Consider the following 23,658-nt stretch of genomic DNA (forward strand, 5'->3'; position numbering starts at 1 on the left):
ATCAAAGCCGGAAAAAAAGAAAAAGACACAAGCAGGAGTTTGCAACAAAGAAAGTAAAGGTTTATTTAGGGAGTTGGTACCTGTGTTCCTCACCCATCGGGTGAGTCCACAGAGGGTCGGTGGTGATTTTGTCCGGCGAGTGATTATCACTCTGGACTGGGGTGCGGGGTCCACAGGCACCAATCCCAGAGACACAGGCGAGCCTGTGCTCTCAAAAACCTGACTCTGATGGCTTCTAGTAGCCAGGTTATAAAAGAGAAAAATTACTAATCATGGTTACTATGGGAGTTGGGGTTGTGGGCTCTACTGATGGGTCAGGGCTAAGGCAGGGAGCAATTGATCATGGCTTCAGGTCCTGCTGTCACTCATGGCGTTTAGTCTGGTCTCCAGGGGATGCGATCCATGGTCATGAGTCTGGAGCTGAAGCATAACTGAGGCCAACACATTATCTTTATTCAACTAAAACCTTATTCTGATTTGAGGTTTGGTTCTTGTATCTTGATCATGGTTGATAGACCTGAAGCTCTGTTCTTGAGTTTGACACTGACCAGAACCTAAAGGCTTAATGCTTAAAAAGAGTGGATGTACAGTACATGTGCAGTAGAGAGGCCTGGGGGAAAGAATGCGGTGAGTTATAGTTCTCTCAGGCTAAACAAAGCTAACTCAGACTAAAGCAGAATGAATGCTGAAGAAGTTCACGTGCGGTTCCACAAGGATGCTATGGACAAAGGTAAAAGAACAAAGGAAAAACATAAAGCAGTTTTTTATATAAAGTCATTTAATTTCTTTCTCTGTTAAAATATACACAGTCCAGATGCAGTAGATCAAGTGACCAGATTTTTCAGGATTCAGACTCCACCCAGAGCTGATTCCACCTATGTCAAACCTGGCTCTGGTCACAGAACATTCACATCTTTAATTCCAAATACTGAGTGGGATGCAAATGATGTAATCAATATCTAACACATGGGTATATAGTTACTTGGTGGTCACTGCACGAGGTATCAACAATGCAGGCTCAAAAAATATGTATAGTAACTTGGCCCTTTCCCAAAACAAATATATCAGGACACTAAGCTTACACCTAAATGAATCTAAAATAAATACGAATTAAGTGCTAGCTCCTGTGAGGAACAGTGCATGCAGAGACTACTTGCATATGTTGGCCAGTTGGATCAGAAAGCTTCTGGAATCCCGGCAGTGCCTCCTTCCAGAACCAGTCCTGAGTGTGAGGATGGAGATGAGAAGAACACATAGCTTGGCCAGGCTGCTGGACCCCCTGTTCCAGTGAGGTTTGGAGCTCAATGTAATTTCTAATAGTTCCCAACAGGAAGCATAGCAATGGCATTTTCCCTCGGGTCACTTCTTCCAAGCTGGAGGTGATCAAGGAAGTTCAGAAGTTTTCTGGTTTGAGATGAACCCCAGGGTTGTTAATCTGGGGGCACGGATTCCTTCAAGCTGCAGTGTTCTTTGTGGTGAGGCTTTTCATGCTTCCCCCCTCACTGCTGACCCTGCAGTGCAGAAAGCACTTTCATTCTAACGACTGAGAGCTTCAGTTTCCACTGGAGCCTCAAGCCCCATTTCTCAGCCCCACTCTGATACCACGTCTCCGATTTGTTCTGATGCTCATAGATACAGTCTAGAGCTGCAGCCAAGTTCTGACAGCAAGAAAAAGCCTTACCACAAGAGTTTATATATGACCAGGAAACCTTCCAAAGGATGTAGGCAAGAGGAAGACGCTTATTTTTCACCACCATGCAGACAACCCATCTAAAATATAACCCAGGAAATTATAGTTTAACAATATTCTGGTCCATACTAAATAGATTAAACTATCCTTCAACTGAATGCAAATACCGTTCCCTTGAGGAAAACAAGATGTGAATGTTGTGCTCTATTAAGTAATAAATAAAATAGTACCATCAGTGCTATAAAAACAGACAATAGACCTGACATTTATTGGAGTTAGTTAGTATTGCCTCTATTTAGTATCATCACAGATAACTCATGTCTGCCATGAAATCCATAAAATATGTGACTACACTATTCATGGGCAGCTAAAGCAGGGTCTTTTAACTTGTCAAGTCAGTTTAATTATGGCCCATTTTCTAGCAGGGGCTGGGGAGAGGAGAGCTTTGATTTTTATGTACACAGGAAAATCTTCCATCAGTCTGTCTGGCTCACAGGCACATTTTACCATGTAAATCCCCTCAGTCACTCAGAGGGGATCAAGGAAGCCCCCAAAACCCTGGAGGATAGACATGGGTGGGCAGCAAATCTGGCTATCTCTGGAGCTGCTCCCCCGCTCCATAGCTGAGTAGCTGTCCCCTACCAGCCACCAAAGCCCCACTCTTCACCTCTGGATGCATATCCTGACCTGTGGAATGCCCACATCTTGAATCATACTAGACACATCTGCCTGAATCATGGCTATGCATCCAAAGGAGAAATTCTACTTTGGAAATCAGTTTTCATGTAGACTCTCCTTCCAACAGGAACTTTACTTCCATTCCAGGTTCGGCTTCCTGACAATCTGGGCCACTCAATCCTGGTAGCTTGTCTTTGCAGGAAGGCCCAGAACCACATGGCCCAGGTAACAACTTATGCCCTTTCTTGTCACCAGTGGGAAGGGCTGCCTGTCTTTGAGGGACCTCATGTTTTGTATACAGAATTGGTGTAGGGAGGGGCTTGCTTTCTAAAGACCAGGAAAGTGTCCTGAGTGGATGCAGGACTGCCATAGAAAGGATACAGGGTCATGGGGCCGGGGGGACAGGGGTATCCTAGGGAAATATTCTGCTTTACCAACCTGGCCAGAATCGTCTGAGAAATGGGGATGATCTCACACTTTCTACCTGATAATCAGCCTAGCATCTAGCTCTGCCATTACCAGTGTGTGACCCAGGTCAACCATTCATCCTATCTGGGCGCATGTTCTCATTCATAGAAGCAGGGATAAGATGTCTACTTCGCAGAGCTGTGAGGAGGCTAACATAAGAAAATATATGTGAGAGCCCCTGCTTCATGCTAGGCACTCAATAAATGTTGACTACATGAAAAAGCATCTCATATCACAAACTACAGGGCGCCGGGTTAGACAGTGACTGCTGAGGCCAACCCCAGAACCTCACAGCCCGGTTGGCTGGCAGTACCTCTTCTTAGGTCTGACCACTGTACCTCTGTGGGGTGTAGGGACTAGCTAAAGTGGGCGGCTGAAAAGGGAAATGACAAAAAGAACATTCTCTGATGGACTGGTGAACTTGCACTAATTATTACATTTTACCTTCAGCCCGGGCCCCTCCTGCCTTCTTCTAAATTGTCCATTGAACTGTTTCACTCAATAGCTTTTAATTTCTGGACCCTCTGCAAGGGAGAGAGGAAGTAAAAGAAACTGAAATCAGGCAGTTTGCTAATGCTAGTAACTCTGAATACAGATCAGGCAAATAGAAAACTATTGACTATAATAGTTTACATTTCTCCACATTCCCCTTAGAACATGGAACTAGGAGTAGGAACATGTTCCAAAGGCAGAATCCTAGGGGAGGTGACAACTCTCATGAAGGGAGAGGTATAATTCTTGGTGCACGTTGTAAACAACGAGTATTAAGCTGCTTTGGCTATGCCTAGGAATGACGGGGTATTGAGACTTACGTAAAGAAGGGAAGAAAGAAAACATGGATGTGCTCTGGGATGGCCTACATTCCTAGAGGCAGGGCAGGCATGGAGCAGGGGGGTTGAATCCAACGCTTTGCCATTAATTCAACTTAGATGAACTGTTCCTGACCCCTGGAGCCGATGCCCAGGAAGGAGTCTGTGATGACGTCTGGCTCCATGCTCAAGCGCCTTCAACGCTGCCCACCAAACAAAGTTAGCAAATTGTAAAATGTTCATTTCCTAATATTGTATTATAAAATGGAATTAGGAACATAAATAGTAATAAGTAGCAAAACCCCAACCCTGTGTAGGACTATCATCCTCTCAGCCACCTCTGCGTAGGCCAATAAGTTTGGAAAGTTTTTCACAGTTTTCAAGTTTCAGCGACTCTGCTTTCTGTTTCAGTCGTTCATCTCTGTATAATCCTGCCAAATTTGTTAACTCTGACTCTGAAAGATAAAAGAGGTAACCAATGAATCAAGAGTTGAGCTCCTTTGCTTCATTTCAACATTTCTAGACTCAAAGCTCCTTTATTTAATGCTTTTTCTTTCAATTAAATTTAAGGAACTCATTTATTCAAGAAACACGTATCAGGCAGCTACACCAGGTGGTAAGGATTAAAGGACACCTGTGGTCCTGGGGTCCTACACTATCTGCGCTCTATTCTATAAGCACCAGCCTTACTTAGTTCTTATCAATAGAACATTTGACACCAGACTTAGGAAGCCCGCACATGTGCAGTAAGAGGAGACTGTTCCACAGTCTTCATACGAATGGTATTCAGATGGCAGTTGGGAGGGAATGGAGTCCAATCCTGTTCCCGTCATCCGAAACAAAGACAGCTGCTTCCTTCTTTCCCGTGTTGCTGGATCATAGCTCCTACATGCTAAGTGACACAGAGCCTACTTCTGGTGGGTATGCCCTCTGCAGAAGGCCAAGTTGCTGGCGGCTTTCTTCATTCCCTCCCCACATGTGGGGTCCTTAACTCAAAGGCCAAAGGTAGCTGGGCTCTTTTAAAAGTGGTTATCTGGATCCGGTGACCTTTGTCTCCTTGACTAAATGAATTTCATTCTCTCTTCATGGTGGACATGATCATTCTATTTTTAACCAGAATGTAATCTCTGCTGTCTTCCCAGACTCAACGCCGGTTGGCTGACTCTATTTTTTATTCTTCTGTAAAGTTTCAGGGACAGTCTTAGGAGGGAAGGCCTGAAAAGCACCTCCAGAGATGTGTTGTGTATTAACATGATGGTATGCTTGGATGGGCTGTGTGGCTTCTGAAAGCCTCCGACAGCCGGCAGCAACTCGTTGTTTAAAGGACCATACTTGTGAAAATGCTATTTTAATCATTTAGAAATGTGTCTACTCATTCTTAATCATCTTGCTGACAGATTTTGTTTCTCTTGGTGGAATGAGAGGCACCTGTCAGATTAATCAGCAAACTGCCTGGAAACAGGAATTAAAACGGGGAACAATGGGCATGGGTTTCTGAATTCGTTTCTGTCAACACAAAACACTGTCTGGCATTTCTGCTCACAATGATTCTATTTACACCAAGTAAGGCCCAAAGTGCAGATTAAGTGCAGGACTCGAGGGTGAGGGGTGGGTATACATGAAAACTCTCCCTCTACAATGGGGGCTCAGAGCCTGGGCCCTAGCCCAGCAGTTGCTTGGCAAGTAGCAGGTCTCCTAGGCTCCAGAACAATGTGCTCTCTTCTCTTGGCATGGGTGCCTGCAGTGCCTGCTAGCCAGAGCTGGCCTTGGCACAGTCATCCTTGCAGGTGACGGGACTTCATGAAGGATCACGTGCCACACCCCAGTGAAAGCCCTCTGCTCCTGTGTCCTACACAGTGTCCCACTAACTCCATTTCTCTGGCACCTTTGCCATGTGAGAAAGCTGTGCAGGAGGCCTCTACAAAATCAGTCTATCCCCTTGGTCCTCTGGAATCATAGTTATGGATCAGATTCTGTGGCTTTGTTTTTCCTTGAAATGATTTCTTTAGGGTTGTTTTTTAATTTTTTTTTCTTCTCGTTCTTTTATTTTATTTTTTTTTCTTTAGGATTTTTTTTTTTTTTTTTTTTTTTTTTTTTGCTTACCAAGCTTATCTTAATGCCTCATTGACTGAAATCTCATTCCAGAAAACATTAAGGATAGTGATTCTTACTATTTTCTACATTGAAGACCACGGTAACAAGCTGATGAAACATAACTGTACATATATTAATGCTTTTCTCAAAACATAACATTGCTTTTCATAAAGTTCATTGAAATCAGGTTTCAATGCTCTAGAGACTGAGACCCCTGCTTCCGAGCAAAGACCTTGCACAAGGTCACTATTTCAAGGAACCATGTCCCACACTTACACGACCGTGCTTAGAGAAGCTTCTTTCCCAACTGCCAATAAATCCTTTTGCTCTTCAGTAAAGCAAAAGGTTAACTCAATGAAAATGTTACTTTTGACAAGCTCTGTTAATATTCAATAACTTCTAAGAGAAAAAAAAATCTTTGGGAGGGCAGGATCCAGAGAACATCTTTTCTTCTTTGCAAAATGTTTCTTTTGCCCTGAATTCCACTATAACAAATGCACAGAGAATTGAGCTTTCAAGACAAACTGACTCAGGCAAATTGTCAAGAGAACCAAGTCCCAGAGCCTCTCCCAAGGACACTGCACAAAAGCCCGGTTCAGAGTCTTGACATTTGTAAGACCCCAACAGATCCCAGCACCCGTACGATCTAGCCCCACGAGACAGTGCTGCATCCGGTCTAGCAAGACCTGGACACCCCCAGGTACTAGGCACTTACTGTGTGCCAGGAACCTTGCTAAGCGTTATATCCATACCATCTTCTATAATCCAACAACCCTTCTAGAAGGAAGTGCATTTAATCCCATTTCAAAGTTTAAGCTTCTACCCAGTCTGCTACCCTGCTCCAGGCCATGGATAGAAGTGCTCCTCTGTCAGGCAGGGCGAGGATCCCAGCTCAACTCGCCAGGCCAGGAGGTGGTTCCTGCCCATTACTTTTGTCCAGCCCAGCCCAGTGGCATGGCCACTTTCCCTGGCATCAGGTTTATTATCTAGATGTAGCTAGGAAGGCAAAAACAGGGCAATTAGTGTTCATAGGAAGGGCTCACTCACAGAAACTCACACACAATCAGCATTCTAAGGAAGAGCAGAGAAAAGAAATGAACAAAAGATTTTGAAAGACAATGGCTAACTTTGCTAAAATCAGTTTCCATTCGGTATTGTGCCAAGAGTGAACTTTGTTCTCAAGTGGGTTTATTTTTACAACCTCCAAGTACTAAATTTAACCTTGGTGGCTGCACTTGCTGTTGGATCCGGAGGGCAGATGCTGCTTGTTCTCAAATGGCACTTGGGTTGTGTGGAAGCTCCGGACAGCCACCATCCTTAAATGCCAGAAATAGACTTTTAAGGGGTGTGTGCTGATAACCCACCATTTGGAACTTGTGGGTACATGCACCGAGTTTACTCAGTGGATTTTTATTTATACCTGGAGAGTGCCAAAGCCCTGAGACTAGGCCCCATGGGGATGGGACATAAGCCACATTAGGTGCAATCCTTACCATGAGCTCTTTGCATAGTTCCAGCTGGGGTATGTGTGTGGGTGGGTGTGTGTCTGAAGAATGTGAAATGCAGATCATACAGTTCTTGTAGAAGGCAACAAATTCAAAACCCTCCCAGGGGCCAAAACAACGGGGGACTTTTAGGACACACACTGTGGCATTTACCTGATTTGAATCCACGAATATACTGCCTTTTAGTCAAAGGCCTTTATCTTGCTCCAAATTCTTTCCTAATTTTTACAAACTTACAAAACCTAGTTTAACATGAGGTAGTGTACTTTCAATAAAAAAGTGACTTCCTCCTCCTGCTTAATTCCCTTTACACCCCAGAGCCCTTGCCCGCCACGCTCCTAATGCACCCGAGAATTCAGGTGGGCTTTGCCCTACAGAAGTAGAGCGCAGGGAGGTCGCTGAGGGCTCAGGTTAGGACACTAACCCTGTTCTGTGATTACTAATCCTCAGCATTTCCATTGTTTCCCAGTCATGAGAATCCTCTCTTCAAAAGATTTGTTGAGCACCTGTTCTGAGGTAAGGACTCCGCCAGGTGCCTGGGACACAAAAGTCCTCAGACGTGGTTGTTCTCCTCAGAGAGCCCACAGTCCAGCACGGAGCCTGACACGTACCTACAGAACACTAACACTGTGAGAGCAGTACTGTGTTAGCCGGGTGAACAAAGTGCTTTAGGAACACACAGGAAGGCGAGATTAACTTGGAGGTGGGGTTGGGATATGCGATGGGTCAGCAAGGGCTTAGCAGCACTGTGACTGAAGAGCCAATTTTATAAGACACTTTTAGATGTTTAATAATACCCAGTACTAAGGTTTTTAAAATGCAGTAGAGTTTGCTTTTTAAAAGTTACCAAAGCCAAGTTTCATAAGATACAGTTACTAATGGTGTATGTGCATATGTGCGTGTGTGTGTATGTGGAATTCAGTGGCATGAAAGGTGAACATATTGGCTGAGAGACAGCGCTACCCTTGCTACCAGGACTCACGATTAACACTCACTGGAACTGAAAGACACTTGGCTTACAGTTCCCCCCTTAATGTTACCCCCATTGTCTCCAGAGAAGGAAACAGAGTGGAAGGCCTGCTCATACCCACCCGTCTGCCTGCTGAAGGGGCAGACCAGGGAGGCTCACTTTTGCTAGTGTGGTCAAAACCAACTGGATAGGAAGGGAGGGACACAGGACTCAAAACCAACAACCTACAAACCTCTGGTCTGGCTCAAAAAGTTAGACTGGATCAATCAGATTTCCCTCTAGGAAAATGTGAAATTAGGAAATTGGACCAAACCAGCAAGCAATTCAATTAAAACTTACAGAGGAAGCTTGTGATATAGTAGGGAGCCAATGACTGGTGGGGTTGGGGAAGTTGGAAGAGGCAGCAACCAAAACAAACCATGGAAAATAAGGTTATGAAGGAGGAGAGCTCGAAGAAGCAAAGGAAGGCAGCTGGCAGAGAGAGGCAGAGACTCAGAGACAGACAGACAGACAGGCAACTAGTGCTGCCTGCCTAAGTTCCTCAGATTTCCAAGTCCTGACCACGTGTGTCCTGTCAATAAACTTTCCTTTTTCTTTTTTTTTTTTTTTTTGTAGTATCCTGAATGGGCCTCTGTCCTCTCTCTGTTCACATAAACATGTGCGACTCCAGAGAGGAGAGACGAGGGATCGGGAAGCTGGGAACGCCAGGTTGGAAACACGACCGCCAGCTAAAAGCCCTTTTACAGCATCTTACTTTGTTGTTTCTCCTTCCAACAACTCGTCTGTATGTAATCAATGTAATCTTTCTCTATCGTCTTCTCCAGGTCACGCAGAGATGCTCCCCTGTAGGCCTTGTCAAAGTTTTTATCCACAAAGTAAGGCACCTGCAGGTTCTGGGTTTCTCTAGAAATGGTGTAGCCCAGGGCCCTGAAACAAGGAGAGAGAGGCTCAGGTAAGCTTCTTATATGTTAACACTGGCCTCACATATATCATGATCACAATCACGTCTCTTCATAGGGGAGATGAAGATACCATTTTCTGATGCACTTAACATTCATTATTTCCCTAGCAAAGCAGTAAGCATAATGTCATAATTGCTATTCTTTGAGCATGTTCATACTGTGGATTTGGCCTCAGCACAGTTCCTTTATTCTCTTAAAGGATTCACCTCTCTTACTCTGCTTTATACGCTTAAAGTAGAATGCTAATGCTTAAAAAAACAATTTGTATATTGTGTGGGACCTGGCATAGAGTAGGCTATTGGTAAATGCTGGGTGAATGAACTGATTGTTACAGTAAACTATTGGTACATGACCAGAGGTTTACACCAACCTAGCATCAATCCTTAGGACACAATAATAAGTACTTCACACATAGCTGCTAAGTGAGAACTGCAGAAAAACTCAGACAAGAGATTTCAGTGATGCTTCCTAGCTAAATCTCTGTGGGTCTAAGATATCCAGTGGTATCTGTGGCTCAGAAACATTGACATGTCTGCGTTAACTAAAGTCTAACCATAGAGAAGTATAGAAGGGAGCTCAAATTCAAGTTAGAACAATGTGACAGCAATGTGCCAAATGCAAGCTGATTTATTCCAACTGGACAAATTCTATCTCAAATGAGTTACACTTGACCTCTTTCCGGGCTTCTCCTTTGATCTCTCGACTTAAGGCTCTTGCTGAATTTCTAAGAGCTCAGGCTATGACTGCTCCCACCTTCCTCTGGGAAGCTGTTAGCAGGTTCCTTACTGCCACCACTGGCCTGACAAGAAAGGAGGTAGCGGGAGCAGATGGAAGAACTTAGGAAGTCAGGAAATAGGAGGATCAGGCCAGTGTGAACTGATGGCAATAACCTCTCTCTGAGTCTGATTTCTTCTCTGTAAAACAAAGATATTGACCTAGAATGAGAGTCTTCAGTGGTCACCAACAAAGACTCTTCCCGTTATATATTGCCCCATGGACTCCATATTTTGTAAGGTTTCTATCTACTAAAGTATAACAAAGAGTAATGACTAATTTCTCATTATTAATTTAAAAAATAAAGATTCTTAAACTTGAGTGTGGACCGAAATAATCTGGAGGGCTTGTTAAAACTCAAATTGCTGTTCTCATCCTCAGACTTTCTGATTCAGTAGATATGGAGCGAGGCCTAAGAATGTGCATTTCTAACATGTTGCCATTTGATGCTGATGATGCTGGTCTGGGGACCAAACTTTGAGAATTGAATTAATTGAAGAAATAAAAACATTCCCATCAGAAGTCATAATCTACAGACATTACAATGAATTTCTATATTTTCAGCAGAATTACAGAAATGTGATACTATGGTTTGACTATGTAGCCTTATCATGAATAAATGTCCTCTTCTTGCAATTTCTTAAATTGAAAATAATCACTGGACCTCAGTTAGTATGTTCCCAGACCTACAGCAATCCAGCGATACTATCACAAGCTCAATAAGATCCTTTTTAACTGTAACGTAGTGTGATAAGGATTTAATCTGAACCTGGAGTTATTCTATTAATCCTGCAGCAACTAGTTGTTGCCGCTCTGCAACTGACCAGATGATGTCGCTGTCGCTGTAGAACAAAACAACTCGGATCCTGAGGACACAGAAAACTGCCCACATTAGTTCTGAGTCTGCACTATTACTATCAGCTGTTCCTTTAAACGCAAAATTAGTGTTTTCTACAACAAAAGGTGAAATGAAATGTTAGTAAGGTATGGACAAAACCTGATAGTCTTTCACCCTTCAGATTGTTAAGATTTATAAATATTTGACTTACGATTTGTAGAATAGACTATACGGGGGGTTAGCAGCTAGCAGCTGAGTAATGACAGATATAATCACAATCACAAGAACTGGAAGTAACTGAATAAATGCAGAATAAGTAGTCTGAAAAAGAAAAAAGTATTTGGTGTAAGTGTTCGTCATCAATATAAAGCTTATAGAAAACAGGACTGTTTTCCCAACGAAAATACAAATTACCAATACAGTGCACAAAGCCCCAGGCTTTTCTGAAAGGCTGTACTTTCTGCTGAGAAGTACCAAAGGACTCTGTTCGCTCTGCTGAGAAAGCTGAAGGAGGCCCGCCCACAACAAGGATTGACACCTAGTAATTCTCCCGCAGCCCCCCTCACCCCCTGCATCCAGTGAAGCAGACGCCTCTGGATGAGCCTCATGGACTCTCAACAGGACCATGTTAGTATTATGCAACTTTGTTGCTTTCATCACAGCTGAACAGACTCGGAGACATCTAACCCTAGCAGGAAATAATCACATTCTCCCCGGCTAGGAATTTGGGATTGAGATTCATCACTGTTCACTGCTAGGCAGTCACTAGAAGAAAGGACACATACTCTTAGGCACTGCGGACTGCCCATTTGCAAGGAGAAGTAGAACAAGCCAGACTGCAGGAAGGTGGGAAAACTGGAGACAATCTGGCCTCAACTAGTCATGGGGAGCACAGCTGTATGGGTTCCTGACCACCCCGTTCCTGATTCTCATCTGCCCTGAAGTCCAGCTGCGCTTCCTGCTTCGAGCTCCATGAGACCCCTTGATCCCTTACCTTAACCCCCTTTTAGTTCTCAATATTTTGAAGCGGGTTCCTTTTTTATTCAGTCAAGAAAACCTTGATCAAGACAGCCCACAGGGGAACTGATTTACTGAGACAGCCACCAAAGAAGGGGCGGGGTACCATTCTGGCCTATTTCGGCCCATTACCCAGCTCTTCTTCTACTGCCTCAACATAACTAAAGCTCATTTTAGTAACGTATTTCAGGTTGAACTTCTAAAACCTGATCAGCCACCATAAAGGCTTCTCAGTACAAGTGTTTATGAGCAGCAGTTCTGTCCTTCCTGTACCTGAGGTTTTTCTTCTTCCTCTTCCTTCCGTGTCTGCATCTTCTCATGTCGGTGCCGCTGGCGGTAATATTGGGTATCATCGGTCACATTTGAAAACATATGAATATTTCCTGGAAAAGAAAGAAAAACCCTTAGTATGTGATGTGGCAGACATTCTTTCCTTGCCTTTTCTAAGGTCCTTCTCTGAGGGTAGAGTATTGTGCCATCTTACCCCGTAGAAAAATAAAGCAGCAGGTACGCCAAGTGAACTAGCTGGAAATAGAATGTGTTAGCTCTCCTGCCTTTATTTAAATAGTCCTTTGTAATCAGTGAGTGAGAGAACCCCAAAAAGCTAGTAAAGAAAGCTTTTGGGCCATGAGTCTTCTCTGACATGCTCATGCTTGTTTCCTTGCCCAATATCAGATAATGTCTCTAGTATCTTTAATAGCAATTCATAAAATTCAACTTACTTTCTAGGCATTTAATTACCCCAACTTCAACTCTCTGGGGCACTTTTCTAATTTTTATCTTTATATAGCTGCTATTTTGCAATAATGATAATAATAGGCATTTTGTTACTTATTTATAAAGCACTTAAAAATATCTAATCTTCACAGAAGCCCTGTGAGGTAGGTATCATAATCCCCATTTTTCACGTGAGGAAACAGAATAAGAGAGACGAAGTGATTTGGTCAGAATCATGCACAGTTGGAGGCTAGAGACTAGCCTCAAATCCCAGGTACCTGATTCCAAATTCTTGCTGTTTCCACCATACCATGTCCCTCTATTCAAATCCTCAAACAGGAGCTTGCTGATACATATATTTTTTAAATGATAATTTTGGAATACTAACCTGTAGGAAAATGTCCTCCAAAGAAGACGTTGAATAGCTCTTCTGGAGTGATGTCAGCTTCAAAGTCCCTGTAATAATTATCAGGTCTGGCTCGAGGGGCAGTGAACGTCACCTGTTCATCTCCATATTCATCATAGCGGAGTCTCTTGTCAGGATTGCTCAGGACTGCAAAGGCATTTCCTATCGCTGCAACCAAAACCAAAAAGCATCTGAGTACATTGCTGTCTTTGCTATATAGCTCCAGGTAGCAGTAATGAAGAGCCCAAAGCTGATTAGTGCTGGATAGCTTCACAGGAGCCCAAGGGAGGTGCCTGGGCCCAGAAAGTTCATCAGAGTGCTTGCCCTTGAAATTTTCCATGATCGGATTTTTAAAGCCAGAAACAACGCTGGACTCAAGATGAACTAAGAACTACTGCTCTCATTCATCAAATATGTGTTCTTATTTCACTTGAGAGCAAAAGTTTATGGTTGGAAACAGTTCATATATAAATAGTGGTGGTCTAACTTGAAGTCTAGAAACAATCACCTGAATAAAATAATCAATAAAATTATTGCTTGGCTAAAGCAAAGCCCTCACTCATCGCAATCTTATTTCAGCTTCCTTTAGAAAATGGTCTTTATAGAGATTAAGAAATGTATCTCCAATGTCTCAATGAGAGATCAGAGATGAGACTGAATAGATTATATACGCTTAACCATGACTGCTCCTCCCTATTGGTCCAATTTCATTTAAACATACAATCTGTACCTGCAATCAAAAAAACCTCAAAAGAAAATCTTTTAAGACATTCTCACCCCCTACCTCTGACTCAGTCAACACTACCAGAAACACAGTCAGAAAGAGCATTTCTTTACGATTCTTCTAGCAAGGGAATTGTATTAAATGTTTACAACAATAAAACAGCTAAGCAGAAAAAAACAAAAAAACTTAAAATTGCTCAAACATTCACATCCCTTGAAATCTGGCAGATTTATCAGAGAAAAGGCATTAGCTTGTGAGATCTCTTACATGAAACTATAAAGAGAATGTGGGTTATCTATTTGTTTCCTTGTAGAAACTGTAGGGAGAACTAGATTCACAATGGAACATCATCAAAAGTAGATTGTCCTCTGAGGTAAATGTTGACTTTTTAAAATTTCTCAGATTTATCAATTTTTACTTTTTGTTTTGAAAAATTTTAAATCTATATAGCATTTTGCCATATTGCTTTCCTCAGCTCTGTACATACATACAAACATATATATAATATATACATTTCTTTTGCTGAACCATTTGAAAGTGGGCCGCAGATATAATGATACTTCACCCCTAAATATTTCAGCATATAGCTCCTAAAAAGAAAGACATTCTCCTACATGATCACAATACCATTATCGCAGCTAAGAAAATGAACATCAATTCATTGTTACCCAGTAAATCCATGCAAGGTTCATGTATTGTATTTGGTTTTATGTTCTTTTAGTTTCTTTTAATGTAGAACAGTCTCCTCACCTTTTCATTATATTGAATTTTTTGAAGAGTAAGTCAGTGTTCTTTGTAGAATGTCCCATATTTTGATCGTTTCCTCAGTATTAAATTCAAGTCAAACATTTTGGCAGGAATACCACATAGGTGCTGTATCACATAAGGTTAGGTTATTCCAATATTTGGGGATGGTAAGTTGGATCAATTGGTTAAAGTGTGACAGCTAGATATCTCCATTATAGAGGAATTTTTCCCCTTTGTAATCAATAAATATCCTAGGGGGTGAGGCTTTGACATCATATGAATATCCTATTCAACAATAACCTATCGCCCAACGGTTTTGGCGCCCATTGATAATCTTTGCCTGAATCACTGACTTCACTGGTGGTGAAGCTCTTAAGTAAGATTTTTATTTATGCATTGGGTCCAAAATGTTTTTAAAAATATATTTCTAAAAGTATCATGGAAAGTCATGGAAGAAAGATTTGATCTATAACTGTATTTATGCTTTTTATACACAGAGGTTTCATGAACAAAGAGTTCCACGGTCAAAGAAGTTTGGGAATGCTGTCTAGCTAGGCCCGACTTGCTAGCCGCCCCCAGCCTGTAAGTTCCACAAGAAGAATCATGTCTGTTTTATTCACGGTGGCACCTGGCATCTAGATCTTCAATCGGTATTTGCTGAATCAATGGATGAATGGCTCCAAAAGGTGTTACAGAGAAACCAAATATTTTTTCCAAAAGAAATTAAGGTAAGTGAATGAAGACAGGAGGGAGCTATGTGGGCGATCACTACTGAAGAGGTGTGGCAGGAAAAACAAAGACCCTGCGTGTGGCTTTATAACACAATTACAGGGGAGGCTGCAAACTTATAACCAAATATCACAAGGAAGGCAGAATTAAGCGTCAGTTCAGGATCAGACCTTTGAAAGCATCTGTTGCTCCGGGAGCACAGTTCTTGTCAGGGTGAAATTTCAGGGCGAGTTTTCGGTAAGCTTTCTTAAGCTCTTCATCACTGGCATTTCGAGAAACTCCCAGAATCTCATAGTAATTTCTGCATTTCTTAATCCTAAAAACACACATCAGAAATACGTATGTTTACAAAGGCCCCTTTTGTTCAATTCACTGCAAAATAGTACATCGATCCTTCCTCCAATCTGTGAGCCCCAAAATAAACCTCGAAGAAAATTGCTGAACACATTAATGAAAGATTCAAAGTTATTAACAATGTCCTCCTCCCACCGAGAGCTTAATGCCTTTCAAAGTATTTTTAAATCGAATATTTTATTCTTTCTATAGCCCGGCAAGTGGATAGAACAAGTATGCTAATCCTTACCATCAAGGTGCAGGCTAAGGTCCTGGGAGTTGAACCATAGTAAAGCTGGAAGAAACACCTAACCACCCTATTTGTTCTCTCTCTCTCTCTCTCTCTCTCTCTCTCTCTCTCTCTCTCTCTCTCTCTCCCCCCTTCTCTCTCTCTCTCTCCCTTATGGCTATCTTTTTAAACTTTGTTTTTAAAAGTTAAATGTACACATAGTATAAGATGTGTATATTATTAAAAACATCCAACAGTACTAAACTACATACAGTGAAAAATCTTCCTGCTTCCATATAGCCTGTCCCCAGTCTCCTGCTGTTGAGTCCTATGTATACTGTGGGTATATGTACAGAGATCTCTCTATTTTTCTATTACCTAAATGGCAGCTTTTTGGTAATTAAAAATCACCTTTCTAAATTATAATCACCATTCTACATCTTGCCTTTATTTTTCTTAAAACTAACAATTTATCTCAGAGGTTAAGCCATAGCATATAGAGATGAGAAGTATAGGACGATAGTTTAAACTAGAGTGACAGTTCTAAACTTTTGATTTCAGAAATTTTTTATACTGTTAAAAATTATTGAAGACCCCCAAAGAGTTTTTGTTTATATGAGTTATGTCTGTGAATATTTACCATACTAAAAAGGAAAAAACAAATTTAAAACACAGTGATGAGATAATTACGTATTGGGTAGGCTCTCAAAAACTCCGCTGTACACTCAGGAGAGAAAGAGAGTGAAAAAAGGCAAATGATGTGTTCGTATTATTATGAAAATAGTTTTAAACTTGCAGATTCTTGAAAGGGTCTCAAGGTTCCCAAACCACACTTTGAGAATTGCCGGACTAGAGCATGAACTCTGGGGTCAAAATGTCTTAGTTGGGATCTGATCTTGCTGTGTACTTAACCTCTGTGCCTCAGTGCTGTCTTCTGAAATGGGCTAATAATGATAACTATCAGGTTGGTGCAAAAGTAACTGCGGTTTAAAAGGTTAAAAATAATTGCAAAAACCGCAATTGCAACCTAATATATCTCACAGAGCTGTTATGATTTTTTTTATTAGTTTTATGTGTACAAAACAATGTAATAGTTAGAAATTTACACCCCTCACAAAGTGATCACCCCCTCCCCTATTCTACTACCCCTCTGACATCATATATGGCTGTTACCGTTCCATTGACTCTGTTCCCTATGCTGTACTCCACATAGAGCTGTTATGATTAAATAAAGTATCCATCCAAGTGCTTGATGGCATCTGACACTACATAAATACTGCCTATTATTATACATCTATTGTACAGTTTTCTATTATACAGTATTATATTATTATTACAATATTATAAAGCTGTACATTATTGCATTTTATGGATGTGTATACATCCCCTACTGATGGGCATTTACAATGTCTCCAGTCTGCTACTACACAATTCAGTTAGGCAGGCAGCTGCCCAGAGTCTTGTTGAAGAGTTTACAGTTAGTCATGAACACAGGCTGGGCTATAATGCGGGGTCTAGAATGTCAGGGCCCTTTCTCCAGAGCTGCCCATGGGGATCCTTTGGACCCCAGCCGTTTCCAATCCCTGCTTCCATGGTAGGTACTCCTCTGCCTCTCTCTCTCTCTTTTATAAATGTACTTGTTTAATAACAGGCTTTATTGAGCTCTAATTCACATATGACAAAGTCCTCTCTTTTAAATGTACAACTCAGTGGTTTTTTAGTATGTTCACAGGGTTGTGCACCCATCACCACTATCTATTCCAGAACATTTTCATTACCCCAAAAAGAAACTCCATACTCATTAGCAGTCACTCCTATTCTCCCATTCTCCAGCCCCTGGCAACCACTAATCTACTTTCTGTCTCTATAAATTTATCTATTCCGGACATTTCATATGAAAGGAATCATACAACATGTGGTCTTTTGTGTCTGGCTTCTTTCATTAGTGTAATGTTCAAGGTTCATTTATGTTGTGCATGTATCAATATTTCATTCCTTTTTATTATTGAAAAATATTCATTGTATGCAGACCCCATTTTGTTTATTTGTTCATCAGTTAATGAATTTCTGGGTTGTTTCCATCTTTGGGCTATTATAAATAAAGCTATATGAACATTCATGTACAAGTTTTTGTGTCGAAGTATGTTTTTCTTTCCCTTAGTATGTACCTAGGAGTGGATTGCTAGGTCATATGCTACTTTTAACCGTCTGAGGAACTGCCATACTGTTTTCCAAACTGCCTGCACCATTTTACATTCCTACAAGCAATATACAAGGGTTCCAATTTCTCTGTGTCTTCATCAATACTTATTATTGTCCAGCTTTTTTATTATAGCCATCCTAATGGGTCGGTGTGAGGTGGTATGGTATCTCATTGTGGTTTTGATTTACATTTCCTAATGACTAATGACACCGAGCAACTTTTCATGTACTTATTGGCCATTTGTATATCTTCTTTAGAGGAATACCTGTTCAAATCCTGTGCCCATTTTTCAATTAGATTATTTGTCTTTTTATTGTTGAGTTGTATTTTATATGTTCTAGATACAAGTCCCTTATCAGATATAAAATTTTAAAGTATTTTCTCCTGTACTATGGTTTGATTTTTCACTTTTTTGATGGTATCTTTGAAGTACAAAGTTTTAAATTTTGATGAAGTGTAACTTAACCTATTTTTTATTTTGTTGCTTGTGCTTTGGGTGACATATCAAGAAATCATTGCCTAATCCAATGTCATAGAGACTTACATTTATGTTTTCTTCTAAGAGTTTTAGCTCTTTTATTTAGGTCTTATATTGTCTTTGGGTTAATTTGTGTATATTTATGAGGAAGTTTTGTAGTTTTCAATGTACAACCTTACATTTTTGTCAAATTTATTCCTAAGCATTTTATTCTAAGCATTTAATAACTTTTTTGATGGTGTAATAAGTGAAATGTTTCTTTTCCATTTTTGTTCATTGCTAGTATATAGAAAAACAATGCTTTTTGTATATTGATCTTGTATTTTGCATCTTTGATGAACTCATTTATTAGTTCTAATAGTGTGTGTGTGTGTGTGTGTGTGTGTGTGTATTCCTTAGGATTTTCTGTACTAAATTATATCATTTGTCAATACAGTTTTACTTTCTCTTTCCAATCTGGATGGCTTCTATTTCTTTCTCTCACCTAATTGCCCTGGCTTGAACCTCTAGTACAATGTTGAATAGAAGTGGTGAGACTGAACGTACTTGTCTTGTTCTTGTCTTGTGTCCTGTTCCTATCTTGGAAAGCATGCAATTGTTCACCATTAAGTATGTTAGCTGTGGAATTTTTATAGACAGATTTCATCAGGTTGAGGAAGTTCCCTTCTATTCCTACTGTGTTGAGTGTTACCATTAAAGAGTATTGGATTTTGTTAAATGCTTCTTTTGCACCTATTAAAAAGATCATGTGGTTTTTGTCCTTTATTCTATTAATATAATTACATTGATTGACTTTCATTGGTTAAACAACTTTGCATTCCCGGGATGAATCCCACTTGGTCAAGGTATATAATCCTTTTTATATGTTTTTATATGTTGCTAGAATCTATATCCATAAGGGATATTGATTGATAGTTTAGTATTCTTGTGATATCTTTGTCTGGTTTTGGTTACAGGGTTAACACTAGCCTCATAGAATGAGTTGGAAAGTGTTCCCTTCTCTTGTATTTTTTTGTAATTCATTGTGAAGGATTAGTTAATTCTTCATCAGATATTTAATATAATTCACCGTGAAGCCATCCTGGCCTGGCCTTTTCTTTGTGGGAAGTTTTGTGATTATTAATTCAATCTCTTTATTTGTTGTAGGTCTATATGATTTTCTGTTTCTTCTTGAATCAGTTTCAGTAGTTTGTATCTGTATAGGAATTTGTCCATTTCATCTAGGTTATCTAGTTTGTTGACATACAATTGTTCATAGTATTCTCTTAAAATCTTTATTATTCTTGTAAAATTGGTAGTGATAGCCCCACTTTCGTTCCTGATTTTAGTTTAGTATTCTTTTTTTTCTTGGTTAGTCTAGGTAAAGTTTTATCAATTTTGTTGATTTTCAAAAAACCAATTTTGGGTTTTGTTGAATTTCTCTTGCTTTTCTATATTCTAGTTCATTTATTTCCACTCTATATTAGTTCCTTCATACTGCTTGTTTGGATTTAGTTTGCTTTTCTTTTTCTAGTTTGTTAATATGGAATATTAGGTTACTGATTTGAGATCTTATTTAAAAATATATGAACAGTAACAGCTATAAATTTCCTTTTAAGTATTGCTTTCGCTGTATCCCATATATTTCAGTATGTTGTGTCTTCATTTTCATTCATCTCAAAGTATTTTCTAATTTTCCTTGTGATTTCTTCTGTGATCTATTTCTTAATTTAGGAATATGTTGTTTAATTTTCACATTTGTGAATTTCACAAATTTCCTTCTGTTGTTGATTTCCAAGAACATACACTGTATGATTTTAATCGTTTTAAATTTATTGAGGCTTGTTTTATGGCCTAACATATGGTCTATCTGAGAATATTCCATGTACACTTGTGGAGAATGTGTATTCTGCTGTCTTGGAGTAGAATGTTGTATAGATGTCTGTTTTATTTAGTTGATTTTTCTTGCCTCTCTTACAGTAGAAGTAGGGCAGCTAACCTGAGATTATACCTTAATATTCCACTTTCACCTAGTCTTGCCTCTGAGGCCAAGAAGCTATTGTGCTTCAACAACAATAATAAGCACTCAATACTTATATAGCACATTGTCTGTGCCAGGCACCTACATAAAATCATTCAATTAATCCCACCACAAGCTCACCTTTGTACCCCAAGCAGCTGTTCCTCGGTATAAGTGGTACTCCCCTCACCCTGCCGGGTCTGAGTCCGCTCATTCTCAGACTTCTTTTCCTTTTGCGCCTTCATGCAATTACAGCAACCACAGGGGTCATGACTTTCGGGAGGTCTGTCTTCTGGGTATTTGTTTCTTCTAATTGCATCAATGTAAGCTGGAAAGCAACAGCCCCTCCATTAGGCCTCAGTCTGCCTGCAAATCAACTTTGCTACTTGTCTTAGCTATCTGGGAGGCTGCTAATAGGCATGAGCCAGTGAGTGTGAGGGCCAGACTACTGACCTCATGCTGACTTTTAAGCATTCATACAACACTAAACAAACATCTTCCTTCAGAAAATATGGAGGCAACCACGAACAACTTAAAATGCCATAAACATGAAGCATAATAATGTCTACCATACCTGTAGTGGTTGGTCAGTCAGCAAATAATTTTGACTTGGAACCAGAAAAGGGGCTCAAGAGGCATCTGCCCGATATCTTGCCTTTCGTGCAGTGTTGGGAAGCCTACTTCTCTGTGGTCCATGGTCAGAAGTAACATAGCTCATAAAATAATATTTTTGTTGCAATGCCTCCCACCACTAAGATTGAAAGTAGAGGTGAATTCAATTCTTTTAAACTAACAGTTATAGAACTAATATGTACAAGACATTTGGTTAACTAGATCAAGGAGATGTACAGGTAAGACCTACTCCTGACCACAAAGAGGTTATAGTTTAAAGGACGAAGATTCAATTAATCATAATGCCTACAAAATGTAAAGAGGGCCATAGCAATCAAGTCAAAGAAGGCAGAGTACTCATGCCCTATCTGGAGGATATGGAAAAGGCTGTAAAAACATCTTTCTTCTGCTTAATACCACTGAGTGACTATCCACTGCTACTTGTCCAAATTTCTTATCATGGACCCAGGCTGCCTGTCTAGCCTCATCTCTTACCACGTGCTCTTTTGCAGTCTACAAGAATGCTTGAGCCACACCAAACTCCTTTCAAATCAGCAATGCTTTTTCTTTTCTCTGTGCCTTTGCAAATGCTATTCCTTCTGCCTGCGACATTCTTCCGCTAAGTCAGCCTAACTCCAGCGCATCCTTTATGTCATCAAATGTAATACATTCTCTATGAGGCCTCCTCTGACACCCAGACTGTGTTGGGTGCTTCCCAAACCTACGACCTTGCTGTATTTAGCCCAGGTATTATTGCCCCTGTTTTGTAATTGTCTGTTTACCTGTCAAACTCCCTCAGTGAACTGAGAGTTCTGTGATCTCAGAGGCCCACGTCTGTCACATCCCTGCTGCAGAATCAGCATAATGCAGGGTACATAATAGGTACTGGATCAATATTCTGTCTGACAGTTGGATGGAAAAGGCCGGCCTATCCATCCTGATACTGGCTGCAGGGATTAGACCAAATCGAGACCAAGGACCAGGCGGCCCAGTTTGGAGGTGAGGATAAGGGCCGAGAAAGGAAGCTGCGGGAGACCAGCGGAGCATCACCCCGCTGACCCTCGGGGCCACCCAGGCGCGGGCGGGGCCCGATTGCCGCGGGGGCCCTGGGCGGGGCACGGGCCGGGGCGGGGCTGGGGGCCGGAGGCAACAAGTCGTCACGGATGACTCGGTTCTCGGCGAGTTCCACTGCTTAAGCCAGCGCTCCTGGTTTCTGGATCCCGGCCCCTGCCCTGAGTGGTCCCCACCTCGTCCGGAACCCTACTCAGGCTCAGCATCTTCTCATAGGCCTCCATCCTTCACCTCCGGCCCAGGATCTCAGCCCTCGAGCACCTTCAAGAGCCCTATTCCTGATCTCTCCCGAACCTCGCCCTCTCCGACCCTCTGGCCAGGACCTGGTATACCTTCCGTCCAGCGTTCCCCGCTGCCCAGAGTTGCTGCCATATCGGTCGGTTGCTAGTCAGCAGATCAGCCGAGACTCCCCCTCGCCTGAGGCTGAAAGATATGGGGACGAGAAGCGCGGGGCATGCTGGTTACTGTAGTCGAACCCATAGAAGCTGCGGGACAGTAGGACTACAACTCCCGGTAGGCTCCCCGCGAGGGGGCCCTCGGAGATGCAGCGGAGTAAGGGGCTCGACGCTTGAAAGAGAGGGCTGTGGAGGTGCGTCATCGGTAGTTGACCGCTCCGCGGCCAGTGGCTCACAGCAGGAAACTGGCCCCTTTGAGCCTCACTTTTCCTCATCTGTAGAATGGGGAGAGTGGCTTCGGCCCAGCTTAACACGGGGGACATTCAAGGAGGCGCGATGAGATCCTGCTTGGGAAAGGCTTTGCAAACTGTGGGCTAGAGGGTGACAGTGTAACTATTTTAATCCTCAAGATGTCGTTTTAAAATATATGCTAATGTCTGTTGGAGATTCAGAGACAGGTTTGGGGGATGCCAAATCCAACCCTGGGAACTTAAGAGCCACCAAAAGTAGAAAAGGGTGGTAGATTTATGTAGTTGGAGGGCAGTCAGGGTATGCCCCAGCTCTTCAGGACAGAGTAATTAGAAGGATCATTAGAAGTCAGGAGTAGAGAAAGAAGGAAAAGGCAGGCACACATTGGAACCGGTATTAGAGCCCCTATCTTTGCTGTTCCTTATCCTTCGTCCTATCCTACTCCATAGCCCTCTGACACTTTTCTCCTCTCTTCTACCCCCGTCGTTTCCTTGGCCCATTCCCTTCTTTTCTGAAGGACTGGGACTTAGGAGATTAGTAAAAAGGAAATGAAATATTCCTGCTCAGATTTGCATGGAGCCTTTTAGCAAAGAATAAAAGCAACTCTTCCCAGGTGGATGGGTACAGTGTCCTTACTGACTCATGCCTGCAGGTGAGTTCAGATGGCCAAAGGCCGGTCTGCAAAAGGGAAAAATGATCATGTTCATCCCCAAACAAAAATTTACCTGGAATTTGTTGAACTCTTAGACAGGAATCAGTTGTCATTTATGGTATCAACCAGTAACTACTAAGGCAGTTAGGATGAGGAGATGTACAGCCCTAGACACAAATTCAAAGGGTACAAGCTTTTCGTGATGTGCAGTTCTATCCTTTCTCTTTATACATGGCCTTGGGACAAATGAGCGACAGTGAACTCACAGAAGGCTGGGTCTTGGGCCAGCCCGGTGGCTCAGGCGGTTGG

The 23,658-nt window shown here is 41.6% G+C and overlaps 1 protein-coding gene across 1 annotated transcript; it reads right to left on the bottom strand.

The window, feature by feature from the left end:
• Window positions 1-1,929: 1,929 nt before the first annotated feature.
• On the bottom strand, window positions 1,930-22,543 carry DNAJC18 (DnaJ heat shock protein family (Hsp40) member C18). Its single transcript, XM_019740369.3, has 8 exons — window positions 22,386-22,543; window positions 20,512-20,698; window positions 15,299-15,444; window positions 12,911-13,096; window positions 12,079-12,188; window positions 11,000-11,109; window positions 8,969-9,141; window positions 1,930-4,100 (listed from the first exon to the last, which is right to left on the bottom strand). The coding sequence occupies exons 1-8, from the start codon at window positions 22,423-22,425 to the stop codon at window positions 3,976-3,978; spliced, it is 1,077 nt and encodes a 358-aa protein (XP_019595928.2). The 5' UTR covers window positions 22,426-22,543; the 3' UTR covers window positions 1,930-3,975.
• Window positions 22,544-23,658: the final 1,115 nt, after the last annotated feature.

The sequence above is a fragment of the Rhinolophus sinicus genome, chromosome 5, assembly GCF_057876585.1.
Source record: "Rhinolophus sinicus isolate RSI-liver-muscle chromosome 5, RSI-T2T, whole genome shotgun sequence".
NCBI classification, from domain to species: domain Eukaryota; kingdom Metazoa; phylum Chordata; class Mammalia; order Chiroptera; family Rhinolophidae; genus Rhinolophus; species Rhinolophus sinicus.

Coding starts and splice junctions, on each gene's coding strand:
- DNAJC18 (XM_019740369.3), bottom strand. CDS start 22,425: ATGGCAGCAACTCTGGGCAGCGGGGAACGCTGGACGGAAG. Junction 20,699..22,385: donor CGGGGAACGCTGGACGGAAG/GTATACCAGGTC, acceptor GTTGCTTTCCAG/CTTACATTGATGCAATTAGA. Junction 15,445..20,511: donor CAGCTGCTTGGGGTACAAAG/GTGAGCTTGTGG, acceptor GTGTGTTTTTAG/GATTAAGAAATGCAGAAATT.